The sequence below is a fragment of the Doryrhamphus excisus genome, linkage group LG11 (genome assembly GCF_037039965.1).
Source record: "Doryrhamphus excisus strain RoL-2023G ecotype Guam linkage group LG11, RoL_Dexc_Guam_v1.1, whole genome shotgun sequence".
NCBI lineage: Eukaryota > Metazoa > Chordata > Actinopteri > Syngnathiformes > Syngnathidae > Doryrhamphus > Doryrhamphus excisus.
The window spans coordinates 2,405,001-2,425,543 of record NC_136367.1 but is presented as its reverse complement, the minus strand read 5'-3'; the positions used below and the strand labels follow the sequence as shown (position 1 = coordinate 2,425,543).

The 20,543-nt window shown below is 40.5% G+C and overlaps 1 protein-coding gene across 3 annotated transcripts in view; it reads left to right on the top strand.

Moving 5' to 3' along the window:
- kif26bb (kinesin family member 26Bb) overlaps nt 1–20,543 on the top strand; it is a 38,452-nt gene that overhangs the window by 16,145 nt on the left and 1,764 nt on the right. For 2 of the 3 annotated variants that reach the window (XM_058091715.2, XM_058091713.2), the window contains 9 exons: nt 1,847–2,041; nt 2,289–2,382; nt 6,687–6,961; nt 8,080–8,257; nt 8,470–8,617; nt 9,630–9,789; nt 11,702–14,573; nt 15,870–16,025; nt 18,932–19,046. In XM_058091715.2, the coding sequence (XP_057947698.2) occupies nt 1,847–2,041; nt 2,289–2,382; nt 6,687–6,961; nt 8,080–8,257; nt 8,470–8,617; nt 9,630–9,789; nt 11,702–14,573; nt 15,870–16,025; nt 18,932–19,046 (4,193 nt within the window). The remainder of the gene's footprint in view (nt 1–1,846; nt 2,042–2,288; nt 2,383–6,686; nt 6,962–8,079; nt 8,258–8,469; nt 8,618–9,629; nt 9,790–11,701; nt 14,574–15,869; nt 16,026–18,931; nt 19,047–20,543) is intronic. The other variant, XM_078794482.1, reaches the window with a different exon arrangement.

Sequence of the window (20,543 nt, the reverse complement as noted above, 5' to 3'; positions counted from 1 at the left end):
GCGTGCTGGAGCCTATCCCAGCTGTCTTCATGCAAGAGAAAATTATAAAAACATGTTTTGTGTTAACATTTTTGACTTTCTGGAACAGATTAATGAGATTTATTATATTTCTTATGGGAAAAATTGACTTGGTTAGAGTCTGTTTTGGTTAGAGTCTGTTTCGGTTAGAGTCCTACCTTTTGTTTTGTGTTAAAATGTTTGACTTTCTGGAACAGATTAATGAGATTTACTATATTTCTTATGGGAAAAATCGACTCGGTTAGAGTCTATTTTGCTTAGAGTCTGTTTCGGTTAGAGTCCTACCTTTTGTTTTATGTTAAAATGTTTTACTTTCTGGAACAGATTAATGAGATTTACTATATTTCTTATAGGGAAAAATTTACTATGTTAGAGTCTGTTTCGGTTAGAGTCTGTTTTGGTTAGAGTCCTACCTTCTGGAACGAATTGACGACGCTGTATTGATTCACTCATTCATTTTCTACCGCTTATCCTCAAGAGGGTTGCGGGCTTGCTGTCTTCGGGCAAGAGAAAATTATAAAAACATGTTTTGTGTTAACATTTTTGACTTTCTGCAACAGATTAATACGATTTACTATATTTCTTATGGGAAGAATTGACTTGGTTAGAGTCTGTTTCGGTTAGAGTCTGTTTTGGTTAGAGTCCTACCCTCTGGAACGAATTGACGACGCTGTATTCATTCACTCATTCATTTTCTATCGCTGAGGGGTGGCCGAGGGTGGAATTGAACTCGGGTCTCCTAGCTGTGTGGCCTGTGTGCTAACCACTCGAACACCGTGCAGCCCTGTTCTCTATTTTAAACAGCAAATCTGGAGATGTTGCAGCATGGAAGAAATATTTCATGTTGTTCGCAAGGCATGTATTTTTAATGGCTGTGAATTGAATATGAAGATATTTTTAACTTTTTAACACAAGTTTTGGTTTTTGAACTGCTATCAGTTGAAAGGATCTAAAGTACGCATGACACATGATGTAGCAGAGTCCATGTTAATATGTGCAATTCTACTTTGGTCACTAGGTGTCAGTAATGTTACATTGTTGAGACAATAGCCACTGCGAAGTAATGCGCTGAACAGAAAATTCAACATACAACAGAGCACAGATGAATCGCTCTAATACACCAACAGAACGCAGAACACAAAACACATTCATACGCTGTAAAAAAAATTAAATTGCGAACCGTGTTGTCTTCGTGCGCGACAAATGTGCTCGTTTTCAAACCTTTGTCTTCATGTTAGTTGGCCACTTGATGGCGCTGTTGGCTCACCGTTCCCCCACTGCAACCAAATGGCTGTTCATGCATATTTTTTTCCATGAATTGAAAGGAATGGGTTAGTAGAAAATGAATGAATGAACGAACAACATACAACAGAGCACAGATGGATCGCTCTAATACACCAACAGGACGCAGAACACAATACACGTTCATACATGCTGTTAAAAAATATGCAAAATTGCACTTTAAATTGTGAACCGTGTTGTCCACGTGCGCGACAAATGTGCTCGTTTTCAAACCTTTGTCTTCATGTTAGTTGGCCACTTGATGGCGCTGTTGGCTCACCGTTCCCCCACTGCAACCAAATGGCTGTTCATGCATATTTTTTTCCATGAATTGAAAGGAATGGGTTAGTAGAAAATGAATGAATGAACGAACAACATACAACAGAGCACAGATGGATCGCTCTAATACACCAACAGGACGCAGAACACAATACACGTTCATACACGCTGTTAAAAAATATGCAAAATTGCACTTTAAATTGCGAACCAGTTGGCCACTTAATGGTGCTTCGTTTTTTTTTTATATCATTTTCATGTTTGTTGACAGGTGAAAGTTGTGTTGAGGGTGAACCCAACGACAAACGAGGGCCAACCGCCGGTTCTCCACGTTGACCCGTGTAAGAAAAGAGCCATTTTATTAGAGCCAGTGTGCCAAAGCTCACCGCGCACGAGGACGGCATCGAGCAGGGATCTTCTGAAGGCTTTCCATTATGACGCCGTGTACCCTCAAGACTCGAGTCAGGTTTGGTGCTTCATTGTAAATCAGCCAAATATCCCTTTTAATTAGAATTGCCTTTCATTGCATGTTAATATGAGACGGATCTATGGTCTTTGCATCATAATTACTCACCTAGTCAATTCTAAGCTCTGGTTACAGTATTTCAACCCAAGGGCACTGAAAATGCCCCCCCCCCCACCCCACCCTGCTTGGTTTCTTCCATTTAACCGAATCTACTATTTCAATGCATGAATGACTCACTGTCTTGCAGACTGAGGTGTGTTCAGGCGTCCTGGCTGATGTCATCCGTTGTGTGCTCAGCGGCAGCGACGGATGCGTGCTGGGCCTGGGTTGCGCCGACGTGGGTGAGTAACGAGTCGCGGCGAGAGTGGGGCCCCCTGCGGGGTTCACATTTGAAAATGAGAGTGGGATGCTTTTATCTGAAGCTGAAGGGCCATCCAATCCCCCCCCCCCACCACCTCTTTCACCTTTGTCTCGTTCCTGTTAGCATCCGTCCTTTTTCTTTTCACTTCAACCCCCCCCCCCCACGCCCTTCATTTTTTTGTTCTCTTTACTCCAAGTGGACTTTTTTTTATATGGAAGCCACAAAAGTGGGGCTGCTGAAACCCTATTATTATAAGAGACAAAAATACGCCAAAATAGTTGACTTTAAATATTGTGGTATCATTGTTTTTCAATCATTTATTCATTTTCTACCGCTTATCCTCACAAGGGTCACGTTTATGCTGGAGCCTATCCCAAATTATAAAAACATGTTTTGTGTTAACATTTTTGACTCTCTGGAACAGATTAATGAGATATACTATACTATTTCTTATGGGAAAAAATTGACTTGGTTAGAGTCTGTTTTGGTTAGAGTCTGTTTTGGTTAGAGTCCGTTTCGGTTAGAGTCCTACCTTCTGGAACAAATTAACGACGCTGTATTCATTTACTTATTCATTTTCTACCGCTTTTCCTCACAAGGGTCGCGGGTGTGCTGGAGCCTATCCCAGCTGTCTTCAGGCCGGGAGGCGAGAGAAAATTATAAAAACATGTTTGGTGTTAACATTTTTGACTTTCTGGAACAGATTAATGAGATGACTTGGTTAGAGTCTGTTTTGGTTAGAGTCTGTTTCGGTTAGAGTCCTACCTTCTGGAACAAATTAACAACGCTGTATTCATTTACTCATTCATTTTCTACTGCTTATCCTCACGAGGGTCAGGGGTATGCTGGAGCCTATCCCAGCTGTCTTCAGGCCGGGAGGCGAGAGAAAATTATAAAAACATGTTTTGTGTTAACATTTTTGACTTTCTGGAACAGATTAATGAGATATACTATACTATTTCTTATGGGAAAAAAATGACTTGGTTAGAGTCTGTTCTGGTTAGAGTCTGTTTCGGTTAGAGTCCTACCTTCTGGAACAAATTAACGACGCTGTATTCATTTACTTATTCATTTTCTACTGCTTTTCCTCACGAGGGTCGCGGGCGTGCTGGAGCCTATCCCAGCTGTCTTCAGGCCAGGAGGCAAGAGTAAATTATAAAAACATGTTTTGTGTTAACATTTTTGACTTTCTGGAACAGATTAATGAGATATATTATATTTCTTATGGGAAAAATTGACTTGGTTAGAGTCTGTTTTGGTTAAGGTCCTACCTTCTGGAACAAATTGATGATGCTGTATTCATTTACTCATTCATTTTCTACTGCTTATCCTTACGAGTCTCACAGCTAGGAGACCCGAGTTCAATCCCATTCCAAAAACATGCTATGTTAATTAGCGACTCCAAATTGTCCATAGGTATGAATGTGAGTGTGAATGGTTGTTTGTCTATATACCAAATATATACCAAAACTGGCAATATTGTTGTCAGAGAACAGCATTAGAAATAACTAAATCATTTACAGGGGCGGCACGGCGGTCTAGTGGTTAGCGCACAGACCTCACAGCTAGGAGACCAGGGTTCAATTCCACCCTCGGCCATCTCTGTGTGGAGTTTGCATGTTCTCCCCGTGCATGCGTGGGTTTTCTCCGGGTACTCCGGTTTCCTCCCACATTCCAAAAACATGCTAGGTTAATTAGCGACTCCAAATTGTCCATAGGTATGAATGTGAGTGTGAATGGTTGTTTGCCTATATGTGCCCTGTGATTGGCTGGCCACCAGTTCAGTGCCAGAAGACAGCTGGGATAGGCTCCAGCACCCCCGCGACCCTCGTGTGGATAAGCAGTAGAAAATGAACGAATTCATGAATGTTAACTATAGGACGAGTGGTTAGTACGCAGGCCTCACAGCTAGGAGACGCAAGTTCGATTCCATCCTCTGTGTGGCGTTTGCATGTTCTCCCCTGTGCGTGCGTGGGTTTTCTCCGGGTACTCCGGTTTCCTCCCACATTCCAAAAAACATGCTAGGTTAATTAGCGACTCCAAATTGTCCATAGGTATGAATGTGAGTGTGAATGGTTGTTTGTCTATATGTGCCCTGTGATTGGCTGGCCACCGCCCAGCACCCCCCCCCCCCTGCTACACTCGTGAGGATAAGCGTAAGAAAATGAATGAATGAAAGGAAGCATAATTGTAGCTACATCACGATACCATAAAAAATACACCAGTCGTTGTGCATACTTCTTTTTGTGCATGCAAACACTCCCAATACACACGTTTTATTGTATTGCAGGGACACTCTGAGCGTGCAGGACTGTAAAATGTTGCTATTAAAGATATGGATGCCCTGCACTTAGCCTTGCTGAGAGCGTATATTAGACACACACACACACACACACACACACACATAGGGCAGGGTCTCCTTGGAGCTGCTCTTTCACATGACGCCACTCTCCTTAAATGAATTAGTTGGCCCGTGCAGACTACATGCGGCCCACAGACGGGGGGGGGGGGGGGGGGGGGGATGATATCAATCTCCTAACCAGAATAGCATTCTGTCTGAATAACAGAAAGTAGCAGGCAGTTTGGCCTCTAATTGCAATAAACCAATTCTCTTATCCTTATTCAATTAGCGTTCGGATAAGACAAAAAGAGTCAAACAGGACCATATGTTGAACTTAATGTCAGGGACAAAGTGCATGATGGGAAAGAATAAGGCTGGGGTATCTGTCTTTATTTATGTCAACTCACTTACGTATATAGATAGATACTACGTACACCACCACAATTGGAATACTGTACATCAATCAAGATGTGAATGAAAGCAGGGACTCTTGAGTATTTGGACCAAGTAATATATAAAACCTGTGTTGTTGTATACATATGTTATCGGTATATGTAATATGACATATCTCCTGTGGTGGAATGGACACATATGTGTTGTATAAAAATATCGTTTTTGATATTTTTTTTTTTTTGTCCGTGGTAGATAGTATTGAGTATTGATCTAAATGCCCTTACACGCTAAACAGATTTGCTCTGAAAGGTGTTGGCTACAAGGGAAAGTTTTTCATAATCGGGTGGAATTGAACTTGGGTCTCCTAGCTGTGTGGCCTGAGTGCTAACCACTTTTTTTGCTGTATTTTTTTTTTTTACCAAAAATTAGCATAAATTCTGAATTGCAAATCTAGAATGTACGGTGATCCACTACATATACTTTGATTGATACATCATCTTCAGGCGAGAGGCGGGGTACCAATCAGCCAATCACAGGGCACATACAGACAAACAACCATTCACACTCACATTCATACCTATGGACAATTTGGAGTCGCTAATTAACCTAGCATGTTTTTGGAATGTGGATGAAACCGGAGTACCCGGAGAAAACCCACGCATGCTAACTCCACACAGAGATGACCGAGGGTGGAATTGAACCCGTGTCTCCTAGCTGTGAGGTCTACGCGCTAACCACACGACCACCGTGTGTGGGACTGCCTTAACACTTTTGGGACTTGAGGCTGTCTCGCTCGGTGCTAGCTAGGTAGCTGTTAGCATGTTAGCATTTTAGCTACTTTACTTATGTCTAAAGGCAAATACACACATGGCATGAAGTGGGGACATTGTTTACAATAAAACTAATAAGTAAAATTGTTTTTATATTTTGTAATATTTTATAATATTGTGGTTATATTTCATATAACCTAGAGAGCATCATAACACCTCGATGACATCGGATAACGATCGTATGATACCTATGTTTCCTCTCCGTCGAGACGATCTGCTGCCACGGGCCTCTCGAAGTAGAGAACCACTCCTGTCGCTGGTGGAATCTCGGTTCGATGCCCCGCTAGCCGTGGCTTCGCTGTCCCTCAGCAAGCTGTCATAGCCGCTGCTCATGGTGCTGTTTCTGTTCGAGAAGTACAACGACGTTTTACCGCTAACCACTAGACCACCGTGTAAATGTACTGATTTTGTTATTTCTAATGCTGTTCTGTGACAACAATATTGCCAGTTTTGGTATTTTTCCTAGTGGCTGGTGAGCATTTGTCCCACAGAGGGGACACAGAGGAGCATATGTTACTCTCATGCCTCATGGCACATGGTTCTCACCATGGCTATTTTTGACACACCCTTGGAGCACATCATGCCTCATTGCGTATTTCCTCACCGTACAGTAGCTTTCTCACTGTGGAGACTAATTCAATTTGGTTTTTTTTCTTGAATTTACACTACTTAATCTCAAACAGGAAAACAGTAACAAAATATTTTTTTCATTTATTTCAGGTTCCTGGTCCAGCATGGTGGGGAACGCTGAGAGCATCCAGAAGCTGGGCTTGATCCCGTGCGCCATCTCCTGGCTGTACAGCGCCATCGAGAAGCGGAGGGAGAAGACGTGGACGGATATGACCGTATCGGTGTCTGCCGTTGAACTTTGCTGCGGCGAGGAGGACACCTTGAGGGACCTACTGGGAGAGGTCGCCCCCCCGTCCTTGGGCAGCATACACGACAGCCCCAGAGCTCATATTCGACTCCAGGAGGACCCCATCCATGGGATACAGGTACTAAGACATCATCATCGTTTCAATGATAACCTCTGATCATTTTGCATTATTAGAGCCCTCTAGACATGATATAGCACCCCTATAGTAGTCATTTTTACACTTGTATTAGCAAATATAGTAGAAAAAAGAACACATAATGTCGACTCACACATGTTAGCATTGAGCTACTTCCTCAATATTGTTTTTGTTTTATGTACAGTTGCAGTACAGTACAGTACTTTTCTCATCAGTGTAACATTACTTACGCTTATAAACCAGTGTAGAATACTACATATACTAGAATACTACATTTTCACCACATCCTTGCATCTTCCGAATGCCTTATATTTGTATTTTTACTTATTTTAAGATAAGATAAGATAAGATAAGATATGCCTTTATTCGTTTACTCAGTCAGGAAATTTGCATTGCAGTACAGAATCAGTTAAGCAGTACAAAAGTACAAAATACACAATATAAAAAAATAATACAATAATATAAATAAATATATATAAAATAAAAAATATAAAAATAATAATATAATAATAATAAATAAATCATATAAAATAAAACAATATAAACAACCCAAGTATTAACAAATCAACAATTTTACCCAGAGTTATATACAAATACAGTTTGCAGATAATATGAAATGGGTCTCAAACACGCGGCCCGCGGGCCAAATGTGGGCCGCAGGACACTAGTTTGAGGCCGCGCAAGTTTGATATGGATGCTGTATGGTATCATGTACCCAGATTAATGTTCATGTTAAAGGTTAAATAACTGTTAATAGTTATCCTCCCTATCCGTGTGGAAGTGGTAAGTTTTTGGCTATTTAAGTTGAAAGGAAATAACTTGAAGGCTACCGTTTAGGTCGCTAGCTCTCTAGTTTGCGAGTTAGCATGTGTCTCAAGACCCTGCAGTTGCAGATAATCAAATTACAGTACCCTAAGTCCTGATAGTTTTGAAGTACATGATACATGATAAACGTGGTCTTGGAAGGTAAAAATGGATCTACTGGATCAGAAACCAGTATGAGTTCTACTCCAATGTAAACTACAACCACAATCATTTTAATTCACAATACATCTGCTCTTGTACTTATTATTATTATTATTATTATTTTTCTTTTTAAGCTCCGGAACCACAATCGGGTCAAGGCTGTTACTGCAGAACGTGCTGCCTCCCTCCTCGATGTGGCAATTGCGGCACGGCGGCACAATGACTTCACCACTTTCTTGTCCCACAGCTCCATAATGTTCTTCACTCTCCATGTCCAACCCCCTCGCACGGAAAGCAGCACCACGGGAAAAGGTTATCAAATATTTATTGACTATGGCAGCAAAGTACATGTTTCCGTATTCATTATTATTCAGTTATTCCTTAATTCCATTTTAATATTTAATCAACATAACATGCTTTTTAAAAAAAATATTTATTTAATTTTTTTTATTTGTAAAATAAATTATAAATTATAAATAAATGTTATTTATTTTTTTATTAATTTTAATTTTTTTCTGCTTTAGGTTCACGCGGCCCAACCAAGCTGACCATGATTGACGTGTGTAGCGGTATGAAAGGTGGCGTTGGATACGTAAAAAACAAGCCGCCGCATTCTGACCTGGGCCCTGTCGTCTTGTCGCTATTAAGCGGGAATAAAACTATCCCCAAAAAGTAAGCCACAAATATTAGTCAGTATTATTATCTGGCAAAAATACCCACACCTTCACCGTCACTCACGGTGCAACCAAAATTGTACAATGTGGAATAGAAAATGTAACTGAGGTGGGTATCAAAACAAATGGTTACTCACTCAAAATAATACAATTTTATGCTGTTGTATAACCCACAAAGCATGCTGAGTAACTGAAGTGTATATGTGGGATGCCCAGCATGCCTTGCGGGTTATATATTAGTATAAAATAGTAAAAAAAAAGCGACAATTATTAGTCAGTATTATGATCCGGCAAAAATACCCACACCTTCACTGTCACTCACGGTGCAACCAAAAATGTAGAATGTGGAATAGAAAATGTAACTGAGGTGGGTATCAAAACAAATGGTTACTCACTAGTAAACACTCAAAATAATACAATTTCATGCTGTTGTATAACCCACAAAGCATGCTGGGTAACTGAAGTGTGTATGTGGGATGCCCAGCATGCCTTGCGGGTTATATATTAGTATAAAATAGTAAAAAAAGCGACAATTATTAGTCAGTATTATTATCCGGCAAAAATCCCACACTTTCACCGTCACTCACGGTGCAACCAAAAATGTAGAATGTGGAATAGAAAATGTAACTGAATTGCACGGACTGTGTAGGTATCAAAATAAATCCTTACTCACTAGTAAACACTCAAAATAATAAAATTTTATGCTGTTGTATAACCCACAAAGCATGCTGGGTAACTGAAGTGTGTATGTGGGATGCCCAGCATGCCTTGCGGGTTATATATTAGTATAAAATAGTACTTAAACGGCCAAAAATTTATATCTCAGCATCCTAATGAAATGTATATGAATTGTTTATAACCTTAGCGCAGGGGTGTCCAAACTGTGGGTCAATTGTAGGTTGTGTTCTTTTTAATGGGAAAATATCATATCATATTCATCTGAAAATGAATTGTATTGCTCGTACTTTCTATTGGCTGAACGATGACATCACAAACCCGTGTCTGTGCAGGGGAAGTAAGCTAGCCATGCTGCTTCGGGAGTCCTTGAGTCATGCTAACTGCCACACCGCAGTCGTCGCCCAGGTTGCTAATTCACTGGCACTCCTACAAGAAACCACCTCCATCATTCAGCTCGCTTCACGTATCCGCAGGACCCAGAAGAGAACCAAGGTACTACTACTACTACTACTACTACTTGTTAGAAGCGTTTCAGAAGTTTCGATATTTTTATGTTAAATGAATTATTGCACTGATCAGGAAATGAGTTGAATTTTGCATATTTTTTAACAGCGTAAGAACGTGTTTTGTGTTCTACATCCTATTGGTGTATTAGAGCGATCCATTTGTTCTCTGTTGTATGTTGAATTTTCTGTTCAGCGCATTACTTTGCACTGGCGATTGTCTCAACAATGTAACATTACTGGCACCTATAGTGACCAGAGTAGAATTGCACATATCATCACAATGTCTTTGAACGCATCTTTTGAATGCCTTATATTTGTATTTTTGTTTATTTTGACATTTTTGTGCTTGAAAATACTTAATTTAGACTAAAATACATACAATTTGCTTAAATATGTAATTTCTCTACAGATAATATTCAACCACGAAACCACGTGTCGAGTGGTTAGCGTGAAGGCCTCACGCTAGTCACATTTATACTTTTTTTATTTACAACATATTGCGCAACTGCAGGGTCTTGAGACACATGCTAACTCGCAAACTAGAGAGCTAGCGACCTAAACGGTAGCCTGCAAGTTATTTTCTTTCAACTTAAAAAAGCCAAAAACTTACCACATCCACACGGATAGGGAGGATAACTATTAACAGTTATTTAACCTTTAACATGAACATGAATCAAACGTAATAATTTTTTCTGGGTACATGATACCATACAGCATCCATATCAAACTTGCGCGGGGCCGCACTGACATTAAACTTTCATATCAAGGCGGGGGCCTCAAACTAGTGTCCTGCGGGCCACATTTCGCCCACGGGCCGCGTGTTTGGGACCCCTGATTTACAACATATTGCGCAACTGCAGGGTCTTGAGACACATGCTAACTCGCAAACTAGAGAGCTAGCGACCTAAACGGTAGCCTTTCAAGTTATTTCCTTTAAACTTAAATAGCCAAAAACTTACCACTTCCACACGGATAGGGAGGATAACTATTAACAGTTATTTAACCTTTAACATGAACATTAATCAAACGTAATAATTTTTTACGGGTACATGATACCATACAGCATCTATATCAAACTTGCGTGGGGCTGCACTAACATTAAACTTTCATATCAAGGCGGGGGCCTCAAACTAGTGTCCTGCGGGCGTGTTTGGGACCCTTGATTTACAACATATTGCGCAACTGCAGGGTCTTGAGACACATGCTAACTCGCAAACTAGAGAGCTAGCGACCTAAACGGTAGCCTTCAAGTTATTTCTTTTAAACTTAAGACTTACCACTTCCACACGGATAGGGAGGATAACTATTAACAGTTATTTAACCTTTAACATGAACATTAATCAAACGTAATAATTTTTTACGGGTACATGATACCATACAGCATCCATATCAAACTTGCGCGGGCCGCAAGGCGGGGGCCTCAAACTAGTCTCCTGTGGGCCACATTTGGCCCGCGGGCCGCGTGTTTGAGACCCCTGCTGTAAACTGTCCACAAAGTCACGGAAATTGCAGTAAAAAGCAGCATGTAAGTGACGGGTCCTAGTATTAATTTTAATACAGCGGAACATCGGTTAGCATGAATTTTACAACAAAGTTGAATATTTTTCATTTTCAATCGTAAAATGCTCTTAGTGTATTTGTTATTCCAAAAACATCCTTCCTTGTTAGCATCCTATTAGCTGCGGCAGCTAACAAAATGGCAGATAAATGACAAGTTAATGTGATAAATGAACATTTAATGGTCTTTTTGCCTTCATTGAAGCGAGATCAACCACCCCCACCTTCCTGTTTTGCCATGAGTTATTTCTTGAATGAATGAATAATACTGTTATCAAATACTTTCTGATAGTATTTAGTTCCCTAAATACTGATCAATGTACTTCATCCTCCTTCGACAGCAGTCCAGCTCATGCTCCCCAAGCGGCAGGAGTTTGACTCGACAAAAAAGAGGACCCCCTTCTTTTTCTCTGCGGGCTTTCCACTCCACGGATGAGGTAGACGTTGACGTCCAACGTTTCCGCCTACGCGGGGAACTGGATGAACACTCCAGTAGCGACCAGTCCTGCGACACGGTCATCCAGATAGACTCCGACGGTCTGATCCAACCCCGAGCACCGCCGAGGTTTTCCCAACCTGAATTTGTGCCCATTATACCTTCCCTGCACCCCAGCAAGGCCGACATGGAAGACGCGGAGTTTACGGCTTTGCTGCAGGAGTTACTGAAAATCCCGAAGTTCCACGGCGATAATAACGATAAAGACGCTCAAGGATTTAGCGAAGGGATGAAAGCTGAACCGAAGAAACCGGAAAGAGACTGTCTTAAATGTGACACGTTTGCGGAACTTCAGGAACGCTTGGGTTGTATTGACGGAAGCGAGGAAACTATGGATTTGCTGAAGTCGTCCTCAAAAATTCCTTCCGGGAACGCTGCCCCAACCAAACCACAATCTCCGAAAGAGATAGCGACCACGGAATCATCAGAAACGCCACAGATGTTAAAGCAAGGGCTTAACAATCAGACTTTGCTTCGGGAAAAACAAACCGATGGCGCCGCCCCCGGGGACAATTTCCAGAGGGAGGACTCCGGTCTGTACGACTGCGAGGAGTGCAGCGCGACCAGTTCCAGCGAGGAACCGTTGAATCAAAGTCTCAATCGAAAAAACACAGCTTGCCGCTATCAGATACGGAAAACCGGGACTCAGTCGTCTCAAGACGTCAACGTCAAAACTCAGACCATCGCGGAGAAACAGGACAATCACGAAGAAACCGATTGGTTCAAAGCCGACAAAAGGACCTCGCCCGTCGGGAAAAGTTTACCCACATCTCCTCCGTCTCCTTCCGCTTCATCGCCAGTCGCTCATCGTCCCGCCAAGGACGCCAAGGAAATGAAGGCCACTATCACCGTAACCGTTCAACAACCGCTGGATTTCGCCGGTCAGGATGAACTCGTCTTCTCGATGGTGGAGGAAGTGACCATTAGCGGGGGTTTGGATCGTGGCAGAACAGGAGGGAACATCATTTGCATCAAAGACACCGCGCAGTCATCGGCACATCTTCCGGGGCCCGCTGGCTCCAAACCAATCCAAATTATCAGCAACATCGGTAAAGACTCCGCAGCAACAAGTCCGACCGATGTTCCCGGGAATACATTTGTTCGTTTCGGAGATACGGCAACCGATACTGAAAAATCCCACAGTCACTCGAGAAGACAGCGAACCCTACCGTCGTTTATAAATCCGATGTTAATGAACTTTGACGAACAGTCAGAAGTTAAAAATCCAAAACACAACGAAATAACTCATTCCCAGCTCAAAGGGAATACAATCAAATTCCCAGAAGTTCATTCCGACATTTATAAATCAGTGCTCTTGGAGGATACATCCTGTTGCAAAACCGCCATGGAAAACAAACAACATGCAGAAAAGAACCACCCTCGAGACCGGGGACATGTTTCTTCCGCAAACCCCCCAAAGACCTCATCGGGAGAAGACTTTCCTTGTAGGCGTCTCGGGAATAATCGTTGCCTGGAAACGGCCTTAAATACGGGGAGCTTACCTCGAAGCTGGTTGGACGCCAGTCACACGGCAGATGTTTGGAGACACCCAATGGGGGTGACATCATCCACCCCGTGCAGCCCCGGGGTAACCCTGGAGAGAAGGCGAAGCCAACAGTGTTCCCCAGTGAACCAGAGCTTATCATATCCGAAATATGATCCGGACTACAAACAGGAAGCAAAGAGACCCCTCAGAAAGGGCGTTGGATCATTGTTTGATTCCCCACATGGGGGCGTGAAACACGATCATATGCAGAGGAAAATGATGTCACCCCTGAACGAGAGCGGAAGTCTTTCCAGTGCAAAAACCGATCAACTCGGCAGCAGGGCGATCAAGTCCCTCGGTAGGAACCAATGTGACTTTCCAAGATCAGATCCAGGAAGTAGCAACACCTCTCTAAACTCAAAGGGGGGCTCCAAAAGAAGTTCTGAAGGGGCTTCCAAAGGGGCTCATAAAGGGAAGAGTCCTGGGGATTGTACATTGCCAAGGTCTAGCAAGACCTCCAGAAAGAGTCGGCAAACCAACCACGGTCATAATTCTTCTGAAAATGTACCTCAATCCAGACCGAGTCATTCGAAGCTTTCCGCTGTCGGGAAACTAAAGATGGCGTGCCCCAAAGTCCGACGTTTATCCGCCCCAAGCATCAAGAACCTCGGTCTTCCCAACAAAAGTCTGCAAGAGTCCGTAAACCGCAGTTCCAGTCTTTCCCCAGACAGCAGAAGCGTAAGCTTCGAAAGGACTTCCTCCTTCGTTTCCTCGTCTCCTCCACTCTCATTTCACTCCGTGAGCAGAACTCCGAGTCAAAGCTCCACGTGTTCATCCACGAAGTCCGCCATCCAGGGATTCACCAACGGTCGCATTTCAGAGCTCCTCAGAGATAGATCCGACGTCCCCGATTCTGTCGCACTGGACCAAACGGGCTCGCTTCCGTCTCCGTACAGCCAAGTCACGTCCCCTCGAACGCCGCCGCACATGAGCGGACACGCGAGTGATGCCACCAGCGTCCTGAGTGGCGACCTGCCGCCCGCCATGGGTAAAACGTCGTTGTACTTCTCGAACAGAAACAGCACCATGAGCAGCGGCTATGACAGCTTGCTGAGGGACAGCGAAGCCACGGCTAGCGGGGCATCGAACCGAGATTCCACCAGCGACAGGAGTGGTTCTCTTCTTCGAGAGGCCCGTGGCAGCAGATCGTCTCGACGGAGAGGAAACACAGGTATCATACGATCGTTATCCGATGTCATCAAGGTGTTATGATGCTCTCTAGGTTATATGAAATATAACCACAATATTATAAAATATTATAAAATATAAAAACAATTTTAATTATTAGTTTTATTGTAAACAATGTCCCCACATCATACCATGTGTGTATTTGCCTTTAGACATAAGTAAAGTAGCTAAAATGCTAACATGCTAACAGCTACCTAGCTAGCACCGAGCGAGACAGCCTCAAGTCCCAAAAGTGTTAAGGCAGTCCCACACACGGTTAGCGCGTAGACCTCACAGCTAGGAGACCCGGGTTCAATTCCACCCTCGGTCATCTCTGTGTGGAGTTAGCATGCGTGGGTTTTCTCCGGTTACTCCGGTTTCCTCCCACATTCCAAAAAACATGCTAGGTTAATTAGCGACTCCAAATTGTCCATAGGTATGAATGTGAGTGTGAATGGTTGTTTGTCTATATGTGCCCTGTGATTGGCTGGCCACCAGTCCGCCTCTTGCCCGAAGACAGCTGGGATAGGCTCCAGCACCCCCGTGACCCTTGTGAGGATACGCGGTAAAAAATGAATGAATTGTACTGGGGCTGCACGGTGTTCTAGTGGTTAGCGCGCAGACCTCACAGCTAGGAGACCCGGGTTCAATTCCACCCTCGGCCATCTCTGTGTGGAGTTTACATGTTCTCCCCCCGTGCATGCGTGGGTTTTCTCCGGGTACTCCGGTTTCCTCCCACATTCCAAAAACATGCTAGGTTAATTAGCGACTCCAAATTGTCCATAGGTATGAATGTGAGTGTGAATGGTTGTTTGTCTATATGTGCCCTGTGATTGGCTGGCCACCAGTCGGGGGTTTACCCCGCCTCTCGCCGGAAGACAGCTGGGATAGGCTCCAGCAGATAAGCGGTATAAAATGAATGAATGACAAATAAGCTCCGCTTCCTCCTACTCCTTTTCGGACATGTTGAGTTGTATAAAAAGCTGAAGATTGTCGTGATTTTTCAATGAATAACAATTCCATGCTGCCATATAGTGACATGAATTGGAGATGACGCGTGTGTAGAATGTCGTCATATCATGGACACTTAGCGGCAGGGAAAGCCTTCCATTGCCAGAAGTCATATCATTAATATATGAACCCCAAGGTTGCACTTAACAGTTGAGTTCAAGTGCAGAATTAGGTCGCACTTGGTTATGGCGTTCAAAGCGCAAAGAAAGCAGGTTCAAGGATTCAGTGTTACGTTTGTTATAAAATGGAAATACGCGCAGGTTTCAAAAGGATGTTTCTGTTTTGGCAGGCAGTCACCCCCGCTATCCTTCCCAGGACCCGCCCCTCGCCACCAGACAATCTCCTAATGCCGTGCAATCTCGCTGGGCGGATCATGGAATCCCAGAGAATTACGATATCAAAGTTTATGAGATTGACAACAGGCAACGCGTACAGAGGAAAGCAGGTACTGGGGTCATTCCTAATGATATTCAGATATTCTGTAAAGCAGATTAATTTACTTAGGTTATGTACTGACTGACTAATAATAAGAACAAAATATTTACATGTGGAACAGAAATGAAATGAACAGATAAACAAGTACAGTCCAGCAGCCTATTTTTTTTTTATTTTTTATGTTTTTTTAAATTTATTTGGATGTAATAAATTACAAAAATAATACTAAATATAGAATAAATAAAATAAGAATTAAATAAATAAATAAAATAAATAAATAAAATATTTTTAAATATAATAAATAACATAATTAATAAATAAACAAAATGTAATTAAAATTACAGAACTAAGCATGTACAATATGTCAAAAAACAATACGGAATGATAAGAAATAAAATAATAAATACATTAAAATAACATAAAAATATATATATTAAATATATATAATATAAATATTATATATAAAAAATATACAAAATAAATGTATTTCTTTGAATGTACAAAATGTCAAAAAAGCAGTACTAAATATAACAAAAACAATAAAAAATGTAAATCATTACAAAATAATAATAGTAATAATAATACCAAAATACAACAACAATAATAATAATAATAATAACAATAACAATAATAATAATAATAATAATAATAATAATAATAATAATAATAATAATAATAATAATAATAATAATAATAATAATAATAATAATAATAATAATAATAATAATAAGTTAATAGTTTAATGTTTTTTTTATTTTTATCTCAATAAAACAATAAAAAATCAAAATATATTTTAAAATATAATAAATAACATAATTAATAAATAAACAAAATGTAATTAAAGTTACGGCATTAAGCATATACAATATGTCAAAAAACAATACAGAATGATAAGAAATAAAAGAATAAATACATTAAAAAATATAGAAAATAAATTTATTTCTTTGAATGTACAAAATGTCAAAAAGCAGTACTAAATATAACGAAAACAATAAAAAAAAGTAAATCATTACAAAATAATAATAGTAATAATAATAATAATAATACAAAAAATATAATAATAATAGTTAATAGTTTCATGTTTTTTATTTTTATCTCAATTAAACAATACAAAAAAATGAAAATAGTTCTAACTACAGTATATATACAACACTAACATCTTAGCGTTGTGTTATAAGTGACAAATTAGTGTAATATTTATTGATATATATTGATTTATTTGAAACTTTTCTAGATTGTATATGTATGTGCTGTGAGAGCATGGTTATGATAATTGATAGATTACCAAATAGGCTTTACATGTCCATATTAAGAACAACTAATAAATATACAGTATGCAGTATTATTATGTCATTAAAACATAAAACAAGCAACAGATTGAAGTCACGTTAAGATATGATATTTCATCCTGTCTTGCATTTGAGAGTTGAAATGCAGTTGAAAAACACAATCTGGTGCACTCGGTGATGTCATGTCCCCTAGACGAGCTAGACGAGAGGTCTGGTCCTCCTGAGACTGCTGGTTGCCTCCACCAGACTCAAGCGGTGCTTGCTTTATGCAATTTTAATGACCACATGGGGGGGGGGGGCGAGGGGGAACTGGGTCAATGTACTGCCAAGAACAAAGATCTGATCATGTCACGGGCCAAAAGGGTAAAATATAATCTTGTATATATATAATTTACTTAAAGATCATTTCCATGTTAGACATAATAATCATTATAATGAGATTAATTTTTCTTTATAGACATTAGATGGCTTCTTGTTTCATTCCCTTGTGGGTTGGGTCTGCCCGACTGTGTATTCAATAGGAGGGGGTGGCTCTTCTTCTCAAATGTGCGTGTTGGGGTTGCGCTGACCTACTTATTTGGACAGTTTTTTTAAAGGTCTTGGTGCCGATGGTGCATTCAGGACCGGCCATTGTTTGATAGTAAAAAAAACCCTCCAAGGAAAGTTAGCATCAACCTGTTGAAAATGAATTAATCTCCGTGATGATAATTGATTTTTTCAGACAAAAATAGACCCAAAAATTGCAACAAAAATACATTTTATTGAGCATAATTATAGTTTTACAACAAATGATTCTAAATTATGAATGCATGGAATTTATTGTTGATGCAGGCTTCCAAAATTTAAAATTGTTTCTCACCTTCTGAGTCCATACATTCATTTTCTATGCTTCTTATTCTCATTAGAGTCACATGAATGCTGGAGCCTATCCCAGCTGACTTCAATCGAGAGGCGGGGTATACGCTGGACTGGTCGCCAGCCAATCACAGGGCACATATAGACAAACAACCATTCACATTCACATGCATCAGATTACAATTGAATGCATCACATAATCAGTTCCCAGTTCCACATGTCCAAAAGGAGTAGGAAGAAGCAAAGCTTATTAAATCCTACCCCTTCATCTGGTACTTTTGCAATCAGTAACTGTTACATTTGTTCACTTCCTGCTTTCCTAATTTAATTTAATTTAATTTAATTTAATTTAATTTAATTTAATTTAATTTAATTGAATTTAATTTAATTTAATTTAATTTAATTTAATTTAATTTAATTTAATTTAATTTAATTTAATTTAATTTAATAGGAATTTGTTCACTTCCTGCTTTCTTAATATAATTTTAATTGATTTTTGTTAATTTAATTTAATTTAATTTAATTTAATTTAATTTAATTTAATTTAATTTAATTTAATTTAATTTAATTTAATTTAATTTAATTTAATTTAATTTAATTTAATTTTCTTGAAACAAGCATGGGATTCTTTTTTTGGTGGGCTCTCAATTCCGCAAAACTTGCCATGTGCAATGTTTTGCTAGAGGAAAATGTTGTTGGAAACGAAATGGAGTTCTGAAAACCGACATTTACCTGTACTAGCGTTGCAATATAATGATGATTGTGTCACCAGGGGGTCGCATGCTTCAGCGTCAAGCTGCAGTTTTGGGAGGTCAGACAGGAGACGATCACAGACAACTTGAGCAGAGACGAAGCCAAACAGGACTACATCGTGTGGAATCCAGACTGTGAGTGATGTCATTTTTACTCAGGGATACAATTCTCTTCTAAAACATGCATGTTTAGCACCAATTTAGCAAGAGAACATGCAAACTCCACAAAGGGTGGAATCGAACTCGGGTCTCCTAGCTGTGAGGCCTGCTGCTAACCACTCATAGTAGCATTATTAATGCAATATTTTTGTGGTTAGAGCATGGAAACCCTGCTTAGGACCTTCTAAATACAGGTTTTAACATTATTAGAGCCCTCCAGACATGAAATAACACCCCTATAGTCACATTTGCTGTGAGGCCTGCGCACTAACCACTCGACCACGTAGTTTCGTGGTTGAATATTATCCGTCAAGAAATTACATATTGTCATATTGACCTTCTAAATACAGTGTTTTAACATTATTAGAGCCCTCCAGACGTGAAATAACACCCCTATAGTCACATTTACTGTGTGGACTGCGCGCTGCTTGTGATATTAAAATGTGTAAATCTTGTGTAAAACAAGATGTGATTGTGTAAAACCCACAAATGCACAGGGAGAACATGCAAACTCCACAAAGGGTGGAATTGAACTCGGGTCTACTAGCTGTGAGGCCTGCGCACTAACCACTCGACCACGTAGTTTCGTGGTTGAATATTATTCGTCAAGAAATTACATATTGTCATATTGACCTTCTAAATACAGTGTTTTAACATTATTAGAGCCCTCCACACATGAAATAACACCCCTATAGTCACATTTACCGTGTGGAATGCGTGCTGCTTGTGATATTAAAATGTGTAAATCTTGTGTAAAACAAGATGTTATTGTGTAAAACCCACAAATGCACAGGCAGAACATGCAAACTCCACAAAGGGTGGAATTGAACTCGGGTCTACTAGCTGTGAGGCCTGCGCACTAACCACTCGACCACGTAGTTTCGTGGTTGAATATTATCCGTCAAGAAATTACATATTGTCATATTGACCTTCTAAATACAGTGTTTTAACATTATTAGAGCCCTCCAGACGTGAAATAACACCCCTATAGTCACATTTACTGTGTGGACTGCGCGCTGCTTGTGATATTAAAATGTGTAAATCTTGTGTAAAACAAGATGTGATTGTGTAAAACCCACAAATGCACAGGCAGAACATGCAAACTCCACAAAGGGTGGAATTGAACTCGGGTCTACTAGCTGTGAGGCCTGCTGCTAACCACTTATAGTAGGATTATTAATGCAATATTTTTGTGGTTAGAGCATGGAAACCCTGCTTAGGACCTTCTAAATACAGGTTTTTAACATTATTAGAGCCCTCCAGACGTGAAATAACACCCCTATAGTCACATTTACTGTGTGGCCTGCGTGCTGCTTGTGATATTAAAATGTGTCAATCTTGTGTAAAACCCACAAATGCACAGGGAGAACATGCAAACTCCACACAGAAATGGCCGAGGGTGGAATTGAATGCGGGTCTCCTAGCTGCGAGGCCTGCGCACTAACCACTCGACCACGTAGTTTCGTGGTTGAA